General features: G+C 42.9%; 3 protein-coding genes across 4 annotated transcripts in view; 2 read left to right on the forward strand and 1 right to left on the reverse strand.

The window, feature by feature from the left end:
- Window positions 1-2988, forward strand: part of agtr2 (angiotensin II receptor, type 2) — a 3783-nt gene extending 795 nt beyond the window's left edge. The window contains exons 1-2 of the mRNA XM_061048926.1: window positions 1-108; window positions 638-2988. The exon at window positions 1-108 is cut by the window's left edge and continues 795 nt beyond it. Of these exons, the coding sequence (XP_060904909.1) occupies window positions 705-1952 (1248 nt within the window). The 5' untranslated portion in view covers window positions 1-108; window positions 638-704 and the 3' untranslated portion in view covers window positions 1953-2988. The remainder of the gene's footprint in view (window positions 109-637) is intronic.
- Window positions 2989-5687: 2699 nt separating this feature from the next.
- Window positions 5688-8728, forward strand: LOC132982433 (SH2 domain-containing protein 1A-like). The gene is made up of 3 exons (XM_061048929.1): window positions 5688-6174; window positions 6512-6575; window positions 8104-8728. The coding sequence occupies exons 1-3, from the start codon at window positions 6038-6040 to the stop codon at window positions 8371-8373; spliced, it is 471 nt and encodes a 156-aa protein (XP_060904912.1). The 5' UTR covers window positions 5688-6037; the 3' UTR covers window positions 8374-8728.
- A 1224-nt stretch (window positions 8729-9952) lies between these two features.
- tenm1 (teneurin transmembrane protein 1) overlaps window positions 9953-18271 on the reverse strand; it is a 168695-nt gene continuing 160376 nt past the window's right edge. For both annotated transcript variants that reach the window (XM_061048927.1, XM_061048928.1), the window contains exons 34-38: window positions 17374-17585; window positions 16541-16842; window positions 15250-15956; window positions 14407-14549; window positions 9953-11542 (exon numbers count right to left, since the gene is read on the reverse strand). In XM_061048927.1, coding sequence (XP_060904910.1) covers window positions 10787-11542; window positions 14407-14549; window positions 15250-15956; window positions 16541-16842; window positions 17374-17585 — 2120 coding nt within the window. In that variant the 3' untranslated portion in view covers window positions 9953-10786. The remainder of the gene's footprint in view (window positions 11543-14406; window positions 14550-15249; window positions 15957-16540; window positions 16843-17373; window positions 17586-18271) is intronic.

An 18271-nucleotide genomic window follows, 5' to 3' on the forward strand; every position in this document is an offset into this window, starting at 1 on the left:
TGCAGTCTCTTAGAGGGGTCGAGGAGCAATTGTCAAAACATGGACTTTAGCCAAAAGGCGCACTGAAAGCTGCTTGGAAACTGCTCGGACTGGACACTAACCCTCCAGGTAAAATTCTCTCTTTCAACAGATTAAGTCTGGATAGATTTTGAAAATGTCTCAATTTTAGTGTTTGCTTCCAAAGCATCCTTCTCTGGCTTCTGTCTGAGCTTAATAGCTATATATAATTTCCTCTGTTTGTTGTCTGTTATTAATAATTGATTCCCTCTGTGCACTGGAGCAGAGTAGAACCAAGAGCAGTGTAATAGACTTTTTAAGACTCCTGTAAAGTATTCAATCTCAAATTTGGTTGACATTTTTCATCTAACTCATGTTTCAAAAACGTATTGCAATCATTATTACTAAATAGATTTTTCTGAAGAATCCATTAAGCTGCCAGATTATTACACCCCCCCTCACATGCATTTCATTACTGCCAGACTTCAAGAATGGTGTTGTGTATCTTTTTGCTGTGATTAGTTATCAAGTATGACAACTTCAAAAAATACTGAAGCCAACTCAGGGTAGATATGTAGGAACTCTTGTCCATAAAAGGCAGCTGATTTTGAAATGCTCTTCTCTTTTGTTTTATTTCCAGCTGACCTTGGATAACTGAAAGGAGGGAAGTCAAGTTTTGTGACGCAACTGTACATTCATTTTTCATAATGGCGATCCCAAATGAACTCTCTCGTTTCAACTCCACCTCATCGCCTTATTCAACAACAAAGAACAATGTCAACACCTCTATAGCCAATTCTACTCCGCCCTGCTCAGACTGGCCCTATGTGCCCATAACCACAGTCATCCCCATCATTTTTAGTGTGATCTGTGTGCTGGGAATTGTAGCCAACACCCTGGCAGTGTGCGTCCTAGCCCACACCAATACCTCAAGGAGAACTGTGGCAAACACTTTCATGCTGAACCTCTGTGTGTCTGACCTGCTGTTCCTGTTGTCACTCCCGCTGTGGGCCGTCTACTATGCCCGAGGCTACAATTGGACCTTTGGCTTGTTAGCGTGTAAAGTCTGTGGAGGTCTCCTCAATCTCAACCTGTATGCGTCGATCTTCTTCATCACGAGCATGAGTGTGGACCGCTACCTGGCCATCGTGCACCCGCTCTTTTCCCAGAGTGCACGAGACCCCAAACGTGCCCGCCTCACGTGCATCCTCGTGTGGGTGTTGGCGTTTGCTTGCTCGGTCCCCAACTTGTGTCTGAGGGAGCTTTATCACCTTGAGGACAGGAATGTGATCGCCTGTGTGATGAATTATCCTAATGACACCTTGAATACAACCCTGGTATGTCTGAAGATTGTTCTGGCCTTCCTCCTCCCTCTACTCATCATCGCTTGTTGCTACTGCACAATTGGTAGACATCTGTTGGCTGATACAGGGCTGATAAGAATGCAAGAATCAAATGTGGCCTCATTTAAATCCCAAGAGAGCTGCAGTAAAGCAGAGAGACCTCCAACCCCCTGTGTGAGCCACGGCTCCAGCGGAGGCCGACCTCGGGAGGGAAGGGGCCTCGAGCGGGTGCTGTGGACAGTGGCTGCTGTGGTCCTGGCTTTCTTCCTCAGCTGGTTTCCCTTCCACTGTATGACTTTCTTGCACATCCTGCAGATTGAAGGCTGGGTGGACAGCTGCTGGGTCAACTGGTCCCTCAAAAACTTAACCCCCCTCACCCTCTCTTTGGGCTTCTCTAACTCGGCCGTCAACCCTGTGCTCTACTGCTTTATTGGAAACCATTTCCGGGGACGTTTGGGAGGGCTCTGCAAGGGCCTCTGTGCTTGTTTGAAGACCCGCGGGGAGAATCAGAGCCAGAAGAGAGGCTCTTTTAGCACCAGGCTGAGCTCCTTCTCCCGAAAACTCAGTGATCTGAAAGACCTGGCGATTGTGGAGCCCTCAGGTCCTGATTAGTAGAGCCCTGATTGGAGTCTTTCCCTTCTCATTTACGGGCTTCACACCCCGAGGAGCAGCGGCGACGTCAAGTGACTGCTGAACTCCAATTAGCATGGATGTGAGAGACGCCACTGTTACTATAACTGACTCAGTCAAATCCCAGCAGAGTCAGATGCTGCAGTTTAAAGACGGAACAAAATGTATAAAAATGTCAGTCTTGAGACTTTGATGCCAAGCTGTGTAACAGACATTTAAATAATGAATTGAATGCTTTAAAAACTACATCAAGCAGCTGTTGTCAGTGAAGAAGCTATACAACACACCATCTTTACAGTGCCAGCTCTGCACCAGACAAAAGACAGGCAGAGTGACTAGCTTATAAACACAGTGGAGCATTAAGCAGCTACAAAGCCAGATATTTCCCTCAGGATGCGCTTAGTCTTTTCTTTGTCCATATTTGAAAAACAAAAATTCAGTTATTGTAGGTTGCAGGAAAATGCTTTCAAACCTTCATGGACTCCAGGTCTGACATTACAGCGACACTAGTAAGCAACTCTTCTTTTCTTGTTTTGACATTGAAGTTGTAGGCTTTGGGGACGATGTACAAATGATGTTAAAAAATGATTTACCAAATGCAGAAAAAAGGTATAAAAGAGAAGATCCTTTTGTTCTCTTTGTGACTATCTTACCAGCTAGCGCTTATTTAAAGGTGTTCTGTCGAGCTCTGCTTTAGCTATGACGTACCTCTGACAATGTACAATTCAAAGGTTTGATATTTTTTTTAAATGGTAAGAAAAGTGAGAAAGAAAAGAATAATATCCTTAGAGTTCATATAGCTCCACTGCTTTTTTTGCTATATGGCCAGGCCGGCAGAAGAATGGGATCTAAATGTATAAGGATGATTATTTCAACCTTTTCTGTTCTTTCTTGGACCAAAAACATTATGCGTATACTTGTTTATTTTGTATGGTATTATTATGTAAAGGCAGTTAAGAAAAATTTATATTAGTGCATCTCTTTAAATAACAAATAAAGTTTTTTGCCTAAAACAAAATCCACTTTTTTTCATTTGATATGATCCTCAAAATAACTTCTGCTTTTATTTTACAAAAATGGGTGTTTTCTTGGTTTTAGTCCATAAGTGCCATAAATATTTCCCTTACATTCCGTTCTCTTACCATCCAACAGCTGTGACTGAGCGCTTCCCCCATGTAGGAATGAGATGGTTTACTGTCCTACACACAGATGGACATTCAGCTGCAGTCCTTCCCAGAATCCCTTTCATGGATTCTGTACATATCAAGGCCAGATATCATAATCTCATACTAATGTCCATATGATGCATTCCAGTCCAGCCAGTTGTTTGTTGAGGGAGCTGCTAGCTAATCAATGATATATCTGGGACTGCTATTTGTGTCCAGTATAGATCCACTGCATTCTGACCCTGGCCGGCCTCTCCCCGAGCTCAGACATGAAGAAGTATGGCCTATATGGTGTAACTTTGCTTTGCACTGGTAGAGACCTATTTCACATCACAACACATTTACATTACAACTAGAAGGCTGAGTACTAGAGCTATTTTGTTCATGCTTAAATTATGAAATTGTTTTGATTTATTTATTTAACTTTTTTTTTTTATCTTAAAGTTTTTAAAGGTTAGTATGCCAAACTAACTCAAACTCCATGAAAAGTCACCCAGTCCACTTGAAGCTGCTTGCAGTAGATCGATCCTCATTAATCTTTCAAACATTCTCCACTGGATGGCGCTAAAGTGCTGTGGGAGCAAGTGAGTAAGATGCCACCGGCTGCTTTTCCAGACAGGGCCCCAGAGTCCCAGCGCTCATGATCTTTCTGAGCCGGGGGAAACATTGCTCTGACACAGACTGATGACTCACGTATAGGCTACAGTTCTGAATGTATAAAAACACAACATTCTCAACAAATGCTGCATTAAATAAAGAGAGCTACCTGCTCGAAGGATACACTGAACAATAAGATGTGAGAGTGTGCAGCGCGCGGCTGTCTGAAGGACGCCTTCATGTAGGCTACAGACTAGTGGATGAACCAAGATGAGATACATCCTGAGTCCCGACGTGACTGATGAGCTTAAAGCAACAGAAGCTGTGCTATCAACTTCATAAATACTTTGACTGGCATGACACTGCTGCACACGTTTACTATTTTAATCACCACATCCTTAATTTGACACAGAACAGAACTTAGAGACTGAGAGGACAGATTGCAGGATGAGTGTGTTGCAGCTTGTCAGTATGTTCACCCACACGCGCGCACACACACACACACACACACACACACACACACACACACACACACACACACACACACACACACACACACACACACACACACACACACACACAGCTTCATTAGCTGATTCCTCACTGTTCTACCAAGCAGGTGTGACTGTCCTTGACACATGTTTAATAAAAGACAGAGCAGTGACATGTGAATGAGAGCATGTGTTACACAGTGAGGGGATGGAAAGAGAAAAGAAGGTATAAAAAAGTAAAGAGTAGAAAGAACACTTACCAACTGGCTGACCAACTTTTTGCCCTCAAGACAATTTCTCCTTCTTATATACCAATAGATCTGTAAAACTTTAATGTATTATCTTTAGATTTTACAATCTGATAGGTCACATTAGTCAGAGTGTGTGTGTGTGTGTGCAGTGTGTGTCATTTCACGTCCAGCATAGAAATAAGAAGCATTATTGATATTTATGAACTTTTACCAGCTGTGTAAAGTGATTTACCAAAATGCTTTATACCTGAGTTTGATTTTGAGACACTGAACACTCCATATCTCAGAGGGAAATATTGTGCATAGAATCACACTGCTTTTGTGTCAAGCGTTAACATGTTGAGTGGCTATATTTTAAAATAAAGATTGTACATTAAAAGATGTCTGAAGGATATAAAATACAGTGTATTGTTAAAAATGTCCCTTTTTTGCTCCAGACCTTTTTTTTTGGTTTATGAGCAATAATTAAAGGGAGCCTGGGTAGGGTTATTTGCAGTTCTACGAAATCTTCTTACATTTTTAATTTCAATACCTGACTGAGGACCAACGCTGTAAAATAATTCAATATTTCAGACAAAAAGCAAATAAGAGAAAAGCTAATGCAGCGGTGAATACAAAAGGTAAAACTAAGCTGCTGCTCACACATCAGTGCATCTGTATGAACTCTGTCAGGATGTCAGATATAATCACACGTCACTCAAAGGGGACATTATTCAGCAGAATCAATGCAGTAGTTCTTAAAAATCCTTTTCAGTGTTTTGCTGCTACATCTCCTGTATCTTCTCTGAAGCAGGATTTGTACAGAGCACTGTTGCTTGCCATGGGGTATTATACATTCATGTTCTTATTTACTGCGGGTAAATAATCTGAATATTTCTTCCACTGCTGATTTGTTTGCTAAACAAACCCGGTATAAGGCTTCATGGAAACTGTGGTGGAAACGGACAGCGTAAGGAAACTTCTGTTAATAAGAAAACAAAGTGAGGCCTCCTGATGATTTCAGTGGAAACAGTGAAAGTCTTCACAGGAACTCAATATATGTTTTCCCATGTGAAAACACTGATATTGCTATTTTTTTTATTTATTTCCTCTCTTGTGCTGTCTATTGTTCAGAACATTCAGTTTGAATCTTTGAAGTTATTTCCTGTCGAAAAAATACAATCATTTCCTGTGAGATACACAAACCCACATTTTGAGTGTGTGTGTGTGTTTTTTTGCACGTGTATGTCTTATAGAGCAAGAGGAAGACTGAGCAGCAAGCCATAAAGGCGTAGTGTTGAGAAAGAGCTGCTATCAGTCTGGGTATAGAAAGTGGAAAATCAGAACACTGGCTTGCCAAAGCTCAGACTGCCTGAGAAACTTCTGAAACAGCGAGAGGCGGATATCAGAGGAGGCAGGACAGCTAGCTCACCCGTGTTCCCAGTGTAGAGCATACACAGTGAAGAGCAAAAGGCTGCCTGCAGTACAAAGTTGAAGTCAAGGTAAAGAGAGAGAGGGCGAGAGGGAACAGAACAGCTGGAAGACGGGAGCAGAACAAAAAGAGGATCTGGAGAGAAACTGTGATGGAAAAACTGAATGTCTACCATGGACCCATCGGTAAAGAAGAAGGAGAGCGTCGACTGGCCCAGGACGGGCGGGATGGGTGCTACCTAGTCCGTAACAGTGACTCTGTGCCAGGCGTCTACTGCCTGTGTGTGCTGTGAGTATAAACACACATTGTGCAATTCATCTCTCGCCTCCTCCTGCCTCATAGGGCCATTACAGAGACCTCTATAATCACATCAACACATAACCTTATTTTCTGCTATTACAGAGATTATTGATCTCCTCACATTTAAGAAAATAAAAGCACAAAGGCATAAACAAACCACGTGTTAACTGAAACCTAAGAAATGGGGCGGCCTATTATTTAATGTGGAATGTGAGTCCCAAAGGAGCAATAACGGCGACGGCAGAGGCAAATACTTATTTCATTAAACTGAAAGATGAACCCAGGGTCAAAATGTGTGTGTGTGTGTGTGTGTGTGTGTGTGCAGGTGCCACGGGTTCGTCTACACATACAGACTTCACAAGGACGATGCAGGGACATGGGCCGCAGAGGTGACACGTTTTATCTTGTTTTTCTTGCTCTTACTCTGCTGACTTTTTTCCCAACCTGAAACCGAACAGAACCAGCAGACTCTACCTCTGTTTGGTATTTATTAGATCTAAGGGTTGTAGGTGCCGGCCTTATTAGGAAGCCATGAATTTGAGTCAAAAACATTGTGGGTTTTTTTGCAGTAAAGAAAGGGGGTGCATTTCTTTTTGTTTACCAATAAAAGTCAGTGATTCTCCCTAATCCCGCCTTAAATTCAGGACGCCTCAGCAATACACTCCAGAGAAGTGAAATGCAGAATTGCATTTGACAGCTTTTCTGATGGGATATGTAATTGAGCACTGCGGGTTGGCAAACACCCTGAGACGTGTGGATGTATAGAAACATCTGAAGGCAATGTCTCTTTCTGCGTGACAACTAAAGCAAGATGCTGTTGTAACTACATTTCAGCCTCGCTCATTTTACTGACAGTATCAAGCCAACAGATAGGAGGGGGAAAAAAGGCTTGAATTACACGCATTCCACTACAGGCTCAATAACAGTTTACATTATTCATGTGCAGAATCAATCACTTTAATGAAATATTCCAGGGAACAGAGGTAACACTTGTGGCCGGAGACAGAAACAACCAAAGTGCTTTGCTGTGGAAAGTGCTCCCTCCGTTTGATTAAATGATTTCAAACTGCATTCAAGGAACAAGCGTTACCACGGCTCCTTCCTGCATGATTGATTGCACAGGGTGGAAACAAACAATGCTTTTTTTTTTTTTTAAAAAAGCCCTTACTTGACAAAATTACAGTACTTTGAAATATTTCATGTTCTGGTCGAGAGATATTAAATGTTAAACTGATCGCTGTGAGCAAAGTAGGAAATTGATTAAATATTAAACAAAAAATGCAAAACTCCAGAAGATCATTGAAACAGTTGATTTTCAATAAAGCCTTCTGAAACGTGGTGAAGTCACTTGTGATATTTCCAATTGAACCTCAGATAACTTTGTAGAAAATGTTGGTTTCTGACACTCACAGAAGTGATTGTGGGACACTAAGCATCTGAGATTACACATATATATATCCTAAAATAAATGCTTTTGGTTGTCTCGTAATAATTAAAGAGCCCTGGGGAGCTGATGCTTTCAGAAACTACCGCAACAAGAGTTCTTCTATTTCAGCTTCTAAATCCCCCTCGGGTCTCTTTTCTGCTCCTCCAGAGTAGATTTACAGAAATTATAGATCCACTTTCTTTTGCATCATTGTATTTATGGTTGTGTTATTTTCTTGAACATGAGCTCAGTGTGGATCAGTAGACTCGATACACAAATATAATTGACATGATTCTCAGACAGTCCCTTTGTACTGTGGGTTTCTGCCTTCAGCGTATCTGATGTCTGTTATCAGGTGAATGTGTGTGAGCTTATTTCCAGCCGCTCATGTCCTGCCCTGTCCTCTTCATTTCCCCATGGGGTTTGATGTGGAGATGGAAATGGAAAAAGCTGAATTCTCTGCCTTTATTTTCGTCTTTCTTGTGTTTCAGACCACTCCTGGTGTGCAGAAGCGATATTTCCGGCAAATCAAAAACTTGATTTCAACTTTCCAGAAGCCCGGACAAGGAATTGCCATGCCTCTGCTCTACCCCGTCACCGCTCAGAAACGGGCACAAACATACACAGAGGCACAGACGCCCAGTAATAGCCTGTCAGCGACACACAGCAGCCCCGATTCTTACCTCCAGCAGCGGCTGCAGCATGCTGCCGAGGGACAGAAAAATATGAAAAAGAAGGAGGTGCGGCAGGCTGTCGGTTAGGGGCAAACCCAGAGCTCTCCATTGACCTAATTATACACAAAACGCTGTTTTTTGCGTGGTGCCTGCTGTTGCATTTTTCACGCAGTGTGAGATATAAATGTCATTTCTTTCCAATTAAGCAGCTCCTGTTAGTTAAATCTAAGACATTTAAGATCTAGCAGTGCCTCAGATCTCCTTCCAGTAACTCTTTTTTTCCCCTTCATACGAGGACGAGAAAGTGCCTCATAACTTGCAGAGCTGTGGTGTAAAATATTCAACTGCTGAAACATTAATATCCATTACTGCATTCGTAAGATGACAGCAAATATTGTGCTCTGTTTTCTTAATGCAATTTGGTTATGTGAATGGCAGAAAATAAATGTAAATAAAATAAATGACATTGGTTGAAATAAACTCTTTTAAATGAGGTCACCCATACACCGCCATACACACTTGAGCCTCCATCTGACACATAATGTGGAACAAAAATTCAATTTGACATATTGCAGCTCTGATTTCCATGGAGAGAATGCACACTGCTGGAGAGATGGGGGGAGGAGGGGGGGGGGGGTGTCAGTCATTCATCTGATTGACATTATTGGCTCTTCATGAAAAAAAAAGAGAGGAAGTAAGGGAAGAAGAAAGAGATGGAAGAGGGAAGACGGAGCAGGCGAGAAAGCATCCATTCAGCCCAGACTATTCTTCAGTGCAGCGGTCTCCTAGCAACCAGACCCTCCATCTCCTCAGCTCAGAGATGAGGTTGGACAGTATCTCACGCAGCATATGGTTTAGAAGGGAAGGTGCATCGCGGCCGATCAGCAAAGTGTTCGTCGGGAACGTATATCACCTGCTGGCAGTCAGAACATATGCATTGTGCGGCTCTGTCATCCGCAGCCCAGGAGAGAAACACAAACAATTAATGGTGGGCAGATGGTGGAGTGACGACGGGAGGGAGGCAAGTTGGGGATAGGCAGACGGACGGGGAGGTGGATTAGTGGTAGCTAGATTAAAAAAAAGAAAAAAGAAAAACAAACAAACTTCTTTGCTTTCTTTTTAAACTTTCTTTTGGGGGAGGAGGAAGGAGGCTTGGAAGTGGTTCACATGTAGTCTGATTGGCATTTCCTAATGAGAGGAGACAAGCTGTAGAGAATAGCACAGCCAACTCCAGGTCCTGCCCCTTCTGCACTCACCACCCACTCGCTGAGCCTCAGCTGTCACATTTCTTTTTCCTTTCTTCTGCGCTTTTTTTTCCCCCTCTCTCTTCCTTCTTCTTCTTCTTCTTCTTCTTCTTCTTCTTCTCTTCCGACAGACGCAGGTTCCTCATGCATATCTCAGTTTGAGCCATAATGATGGGTGATAATGACAGCACAGATTTGAAGTTACAAACTCCCAGAAACAAGAACAAAGAGAGCACAACAAATGTGTGGAGAGAAGGCGCAGAGACAGTGAGGACGTGAGAAGGAGAGAGAGAGAGAGAGAGAGAGAGAGAGAGAGAGAGAGCGAGAGCGAGAGCAAGAGAGAGAGCGAGAGAGCGAGAGAGAGCAGACGCAGAGGGAAATAACAAGCAACAATGTGTATAAAATCTCATCGAGCAATCTGGTAATTCACACATAATAACTTTAATCAGCATTGTAACCCAATAAAGTCAGATTTTTCAGCGAGAATATTTACTATAGCCATGTATAATTCTTTGCAAAAATGTAACTGTTTTTTTTCTATTGATTAACAATACTGACACTTACTTATGAACAACAGAATTTCCAGTTGAGCACTTTTTTCAGTGTGAAAGCACTGGCTATGTACATTCTTGATTTTTAATATACACACTCATACAAACTACTGTTGGAGCACACCAGAGGCGGAATACCAGGAGAGGTTTTCCTTCTCTAAAGGGGAGTGTCAGAGTCAACAAGGCCTCTCTTACACAATATGTAAACGATAGTATATCCGAGGTAAACCATGTAGGAACTCAAATGGCAACCGCAGAGCTCTTGATTTGAGTCATGAAGAGGATCATTCACTGGCTATCCTAAAGTCTTCATTCCTACAGTTCAGTGAACAGAGAGCCTAAAATGATTAACAGTGTTGAAACAGCAAATGACAGTCTGTCCATCGGTCAGTCCGTCAGTTGGTCGGTGAGAGCGTCAGTCGGTCAGTCCCGGCGCCGGTCGTATACAAAAAGCAAAGCCACAGCCAAACCACACTGCTTGTGCCACTGTTAGAAATCGGAGAAACTGGACGATAATAATAAAATACCATCATTTTGTCACAATTAAAGGCATTTGGAAATATTTTTTTCCCCAATCTCTCCTCTTGTTCTTCTCCTGTTGTCGTCTTCTTTTTTTTTCATACAGTATAGAAACAGTAGAACAAATCAGAGTAGAGTAGAAACAGGCAGTCTTTGGTGGGGTGGGGGGCTGCTCATGTGTCTCTGTTACCTGCCCCCCACCTCGCTCAGTGTCATAAAGTGGATGTTGGAGGGGCAGTCGGACAGCTCGGGCTGCTGCTCTATAGGCAGGGAGTAGTAGCCGTCGTAACCCTGAACCAGTCCTCCGCTCAGCAGCTGCTGCTTCTCCGCCTCGCTCCACGCCCTGCTCCCCGCATCCCCTAATTCCACCCTCTTCCTCTCCTTCTCCCACGCCCCCTCCACCGCTCTCTTCCTCGCCTCCTCCTTTACCCGCGCCCTCTCCTCCTCCTCGCTGCCGCCGTAGCGCACGCACAAGCACAGCGCTCCCTGCTGAAGGGTGATGTCAGCGAATCGTCGAGTCCTGCCGTTCACCAGCGCGCTCATCTGAGAAACACTCACGTTCACTCCACTCTCTAGGACACGCCCCCCGACTCCTAACCCGAGAGCGAGGTCTTCCTCGATGGGCCGCGACTGGAGGAAGTGATGGGTGTCGCAGCCGTGCACGGTGAAGCTCAGCCCACTCAGGTGCACGGCGTTGTTTAAAATGGCTGCCACCCGGCGACTGTCTTCACTAGCTACTCCGATGACCTCAGCGCTGACACGACCATGGGAGACGGCAAAGCGGATGCTGGGGCCCAGAAGGGAGGGTCGGGATCCGAAGGGGGGAGGGTGTGCCGGTCTGTGGCAGGTTGAGCCTACAGGTTCTGAGACAAGAGGTAACCTCTCCAGAGAGATGAAACTCCTCAGCTGTCTCCGCACCTCACACTGGATCCCCAAAACCACCTGGGAGGAAAACACAAGCAGTTAAGTAAATATAACACAAGGTTAAACTGACCTCATCATAGACAGACAGATAGATAGATAGATACTTTATTGATCCCGAGGGAAATTCAAAGCATCCATTAGCAGGTTACAAATACGTTCATGACATGAAACATTTATTACAAATTAACCACAAAACCGATGCCCCCCCCCCAATACATATATATTAACCTGAAAAAAGATTTAAAGAATACCCCTAGATGAATCAAACTTAAACCTGTGCAGTTAAAAATAGTACAAGAAATTATAAAATATAAAATAAAATATATGTGCAATTTAAACAAGAACCTTTAAACAGTTGAGGAAAAACATCTGTAATTAAACCTGAATATAAAAAATAAAAAGTGTTGACCCTCTGAAGTTGTGTTGTTTATATATGTACAGCAATGTTTAAAAAGAAGATAGTGCAAAATTATAAAAAAACATACATTAAATAACAGTCAGTGCAAACATTAAAGGTGCGTTTTAAATAATTGTGAGGTTAATCTTTTTTTTTTTTGTTGGTGTTGGACTTGTGGTTACTGGATAAGAGGAGGTGTATCTATAAATCATCCACCTGCCCTTTAGATTACATTCCTACATTGAGTTTGAAAGGTGTGTTTCAGACATTTTAAGTATTATTTACTGCTCCTTGTTGATGAGGTTTTCCCTCTTACTTAAACATCCCATGGTTTACCCCCTTTTAAAGAAACTCTCTTAATCCCTTTATTTCAAATAAATTCAGACTTGTCTCCAAGCTCCCATTCTCATCTACGATGTGTCCACTCATCTGATTATTTTACAATCAGATGAACACCCGCAACACAGCACTGAGACAGCTCTGGTTGATGTTTCTAGTGATCTTCTGTTTGCAGCTGACTCTGGACTGCACTCTGTCTGAATTCTTCTAGACCTCAGCTCAGCCTTTGATACAAGGGACAAAGTCTTAATCCGACATCTGAAGTACACTGTTGGCAGGTGTGGTGGGGCACTGGACTGGTTCCATTTCCTATCCTTCAAACTGGTCTTTTTCTGAAATGCTTTGTGATGCTTCTACCTCTTGTGATCCTCCTCACTCACTGTTTACATGTTACCCCTGGGGGAAATCCTGCGTAGGCACAGCATAGACTTTCACTGTTGTGCTGATGACACTGAACTCTCAATAAAAAGCTCTAATTTTTAACCCATCATGTCCGGTCTGGCATACATTTAAAATTGGGTGTAAACAAATGTTCTACAGCCTAACGACTGTAAATCTTAAGTTCTGTATTCCTCTGGCCCCAGTATATAATAGCTACATTAATAATCCCCCCCCTCCCCCGCTCTGGCTGCCCTATGTAATCATTTTTGCAAAGAGGCCCACAACCTGACTCACAGCTACCTGTTGATACCCAGGTGACAGAAGTGATTCAGCCCTGAACTGCTCAACTGAGCTATCTCACCAGAATCAGGTTTTTCCTTTCTCCAGAGCCGACTAGTGTAATGCTCTTTATTCCTACATCAGCAAGCGTAACATCCAAAGACTGCAGTTATTTCAAAATGCTGCTGCCAGACTTTTAACCATATCAAGAGAAGTGACCACATTACACCTGTCCTTACTTCCCGTCTTCGGCTGCCTGTGAGTTTTGAATTGACTTTTTGATCACTTGCTTGTTGATGTAGCCTTAAATGCCCAGGCCCCCAATCTGTGTTCTGCTAAGTCCCTTTGTGTTGTGTTTGGGTATGTTTGGGTCTTTTTGTTACTATTTTTGCTGGTTGTAATTGTTAAACATATTTTAACTTGTTCTTGAGTGCTATATAAATAATGTCATAATAAACTTTAATAACAAATGAACAAATGGGTCTTTTAATCTGTATTCAACCCTGTAACAACAGGAAAAGCACAGCAGTAAATGTCCTTTGACTGTGGCTTCAGGGTCTTGGTATTGTGCACGCTGGCTCACTTACACGGCGCCTTGGCTTTCTGGTGAACTTAAATAAACGGAGCTCTTTCAAACGTTAACTGTAAAACGTGTGGTTCTCTAGTTATGACAAGGCAAAAGGTCTGCTGTAAACAACACCATCATTTAACCATGATGCTTAAGTATTACTTAAACCAGTGGGTTTCCTGTATGACTCACAACATTGAAGATAAAAAAAACACCATTTAATATTTAATCTTCTTGTGAGATTGAATCACTTAACTAAATGTAGTTATACCATTTTTGTCCACATGTTAAAATCCATGAAAATCATTCACATTCAAGATAAATGGAGACAGCTTAATGTTTGACTGAGATGACTTTAAAAACGATTCACCAAATATACAAAGACACAGTTTTTTTTAGTTTCATTAACATTTAAAGAACTAATAAGACACTCTTAAAAAAAAAAAGATTAAATTAAAAAACTATTACAATTTGTAGTTATGTTAAAAACACATTTTAAAAATGTGTGAACAAATGGATTATTGAATGTTTATTTATTGAACTTTAGCTTAAAGTCTTGTGCTCATGTATGATCTTGTTCTTTTTTTTGTATGATAGTTTGTATCCTATAGTGTTCTGTTTTTTATTGTTGTGCTTGTTTGTTTTTGTTTTTGTGTATCTCTTTTTGAATTTGAAGCATTTTAAAGGCCTATCTAGCTGCAGGCATTACAAATGAGCTTCACCTATGATGACTGTTGTGTGTGGCATCAACTGACTTGCTCCATACTTGTCCCTATACACATAAACATGAAATAAATAACTATATACATACAGAGGGATAACCACACATTAACACAGGGAGGACTCTTGATTAAAGCTAGTACTCATGCAGTTGGCTGTAGTTTGTAGTTTGTAGTTTGCAGTAGGGGGGCAGCTCACCTTGCTGGAGTCCCAGTTCTGTGTCTTTGTCTGGGTCTTCATCAGTTCGTATGTTTGTTCCATTCTGCCAACATCAGGTTTTGGGAAGCCTGGGACAACATTATGAAGCTGGAAGCCAAAAAGCTGCAGCCAGCTACCGATGTCTGAACACACACACACACACACACACACACACACACACACACACACACACACACACACACACACACACACACACACACAGATACAGAAGAGAAAATTGCACGGAGGTAGAAAGTTAGAATATACTGTGTATACTGTGAAGCAAACAAAAAGTCATAAGGCCAGGACAACAAGATCTTGTTCAGGAAATCACAAAGTATATGAGCATAATACGTGGCAGGGATGGCTCGGCTGGTGTTTCCCTGACAAACAGATTCATTCTGTAATAAACAATCCTGCTGCAGGGAAACGTGCCAGGCCAAATGAATGTTTCATTAACCAGAAGGACATACGCCCCCACCAACATCCTATATTCATTCTCCTGTTCCATCTCTCTCCCACGCCTGACTTTCTATTTTGCCTCTTGGGGGAAACAGTATGTTCTTGACAGACAGAGGGAACAAAACACAACAGTCTGTGTTAAAAAACAAGACGATCTGAGGCCTGGCTGTCCTTTCTGTTGCCAGAACATTCTGTCTGTCACATCTTCAGTCTGCCACACAGCTCACCTGTGGTTAGATGTGCGTCCCATTCACATATGTTTTCCATACGGGGCATGTGTGGGAGTAGGTGTTGCCTACCTGAAGCAGCTTGCGTAATTCAGTTACTAACTGATTCAGTGTTGAGTTGAGTGAATCAGCGAGTGTGCTGTGTGACGCTCACCTGTAGTAAACTTTGTAACTTCCTCCACTCTGCCAACTGGGCAGTTGTTTTTGAAGGCGTACACGTTAAACGGCTTGGGCTCCTTGCTCAGCTCCCCCCATAGTTCATGATTGGGTGAGGTCCATCGACCGGCAAGCGTGTCGTAATCCCGCCTGCCCAAGTGGACCAGCCGTGTGAGAGGATCGTACAGGCCTCCGTGGAAGCCGATGACAAGCTGGAAGTCAGGGTTGGTGTCCTGGTAGACCTCTCCATACGGAGTGTAGAGGATCTCTTTGACCAATCGCCCTTTGCTAGAGAACACAGCTCTTGGGCTGCCCACGCTGTCGCAGGCGACATAGTACTCTTCCCCGCTGCTCAGCTCCATGGCGATGAGATGGCCCTGCAGGTCGTAGTACAGCGACGTGATCAGATTGCTGCTGTGGTTGTACATGTGGCTGACCCGTGTGGGATGTGACAGATCGGCGTAAAAGAACTGCAGCTGCTCGCCCTGGCTGCTCTTGGTGGCGACACGCCGACCCAGCCCGTCGTAGCGATACCACACGGTGCGCTCGGTCACCCTGTTGAAGACCCGGGTCAGCAGGCCGTTGGAGTTGTAGTCAAACAGATCGTTGGCTCGCTGGCGTAGGAAGCCGTCGTCATCCACGCTGTACTGTAGCTCCCCAAGGTGTGTGATGCGGTCTCTCTGGTCGTAACGCAGCGGCGTCAGCCTGGAATAAAACCCATACAGAAAATGAACAGTTATATTTCACACAAGCTTACAAAAGTTTGTCTTATATCAATTTATCAAGACAAATATGAGTCAGACAGCAAGGCTGTACCCATGCACAGCAGTGCCAGACTAACAGACAGACTGTTTCATGTACATTGTTTTCCTCATGTTCACAAGCTTAGCATGCTAACGTACCTATTAGCACATAGCACAAAGGATTCAGTCTCAGGGACATTTTAACCAAAGTACTGAAGCAAGTCTTTATTTCACCTTGCCAAGAAAGGGGTGAGAGCACTAAGTGATAAACCTCCACTCTTATAGGGTCATCAATGAGTGGTGCACATTCATGGCATACCAATAAAACTTTCACTCATATTGCAACCTCATTATAGTAAAAGAAGAAAAGTCAGGGGATCATAAAATTCAGATGAATTTATCACTTTGGGATCATGTATTTCAGCACAAAGTTCAGATGCATTCAAGAGTTTTTGAGATAAAACAAGTCTAAAGAATGAAATGTGTTGGAGAAAGTACAAACACTATCTGCTCTTAAAAGGGATCGTGAGGAGGTGACATACTAACCTTGCACTAGTCCCATGGCTGAGCAGGTTAATGTTCCCGTTGAGGTCATAGCTGTAGCGCCACTGAGGGCGCTCATTAACTGAAGCACTTTGCAGCTGGCTGTCTGCGTCGTACTCATAAGTGTAGCGTGTAACGTTACTGTCCACGCCCACCCTGATGTCACAGGTGGTTGTGCGACCTGCCGAGTCGTACTGTATGGTCATCCAGTAGGCGATGGATTTCAGGATCTCATATTGGACCTCGACCACCTGGCCATAGGAGTTAAATACCTTTGTGTGCTTCATGAGGTGGGTGGTGATGACCTAAACAACAGGAAATGAAAGGGGTTAGTAATGCTACTATTTACAGACGTGATCTCACAAACATGACAGATGTGATGACAAACAGCTTTCAGTTTGTATAAAAAGCCGACATTAAGTAACTTGCGTGTCAATTTGCACATGTGCTTTTTGGCAAATGTAAGTACAATATTCACAGTGTTTTTAGCGCCTTATTTTTTCCTGAGAGAAGTATTTACCTATTTAGCTGCTTAAAGCTAAATGCTATGATAACCAGTCGGTTGCTAACTTTATCAGTCTACAAATTAGCTAAAGTGTTGGGTGCATCAACAATGCAACAAAGTTTGAGGCAAAAAACCCACTAACAGGCGGGAAGACGCTAATCCTGTTTGGTGGAGTCTGTTGTTCACTATTCCATATAAATGAGACACTTTTTTTTACCACTGCACAAACCCCTTCCATCCATATTTAATGTAATGATATGTACAGCATGTATTTATAATAATTACACATATAATGTTGCCTACTTTACTTGGATGAGAGAGTTCTTCCTACCTGGTTGAGGTCATAAAAAATAACGCTGAACTTGCCAAACTGCTCAACCCTCCCTGATACGTCGACATAACGGTACAGATCAATAGGTAGAGGGGTCTCATTGATGACTGCCTGCATGCTCGTCACTCTGAAGTTGTTGTAGCTGTAGTCGAACCGGGCGTTGACCAAGCCTTCTTCGCTGAAGCGGAAGATCTGCCGACTCGTCAGGGGACCTGTTTGAAGGGATCAGAGTGGCTTCATTAGAGAACAATACACAGATGTTTAAGGATCATGCATTAGTATGTGCATGAACAACACACATACCACAGATGCATTTGCATACACAGCCCCCCCTGTTGGCCATCATGCTACCCTTGCAAGGCCTCTTAATTAATTCAAATCAAGGACTAATTCAACATCATTAACACAGACACACGTAGTGCAACCCATTCAATCTTAACTATCTCCACATCTCGATGGCATTTCCAGTGGTGACCTTTAATATGGAGAGATAATGAAATCTAAAGACAATAGCCATGATGAGCCAATGTGCTGCTTAATGTCAGAACATCAACTTTAACAACACTATTCATCACCTCTGCTTCAAGCTACTACAGCCTAGCCTCAATTTGGGAAAAGGCCTGCTAATGAAACACCATTATGGTGCTATTTGAGATGACTCTGATTGCAGTTAAAATGACTTAGTGTCTGGCTTTGGAGACTACAGAGAGCTGGATCAGCATTACATCTTCTATTTTTATTTTCAGGGGAATGTTGATTCTAAACCTGTGCTAATGGGAAAGTGGCAGAAGCACAGAGAGCGATGTGGAGGCTTTTCTACAGCCCTAGGGAACTCACAGTCTGTTCGTCTCGCTTCTCTAGCTGTCACTTCCCCAAGCTGTCATCTTTTCCTCTCCTT

This window comes from Labrus mixtus, chromosome 10, assembly GCF_963584025.1.
Source record: "Labrus mixtus chromosome 10, fLabMix1.1, whole genome shotgun sequence".
In the NCBI taxonomy this organism is placed as follows: Eukaryota; Metazoa; Chordata; class Actinopteri; order Labriformes; family Labridae; genus Labrus; species Labrus mixtus.

Excerpts from the sequence above, each read along its gene's own strand:
- LOC132982433 (XM_061048929.1), top strand. The coding sequence starts at position 6,038 with ATGGAAAAACTGAATGTCTACCATGGACCCATCGGTAAAGAAGAAGGA. Across the intron at positions 6,175-6,511 it reads GTCTACTGCCTGTGTGTGCT|GTGCCACGGGTTCGTCTACA; the intron begins GTGAGTATAAAC and ends GTGTGTGTGCAG. Across the intron at positions 6,576-8,103 it reads CAGGGACATGGGCCGCAGAG|ACCACTCCTGGTGTGCAGAA; the intron begins GTGACACGTTTT and ends CTTGTGTTTCAG.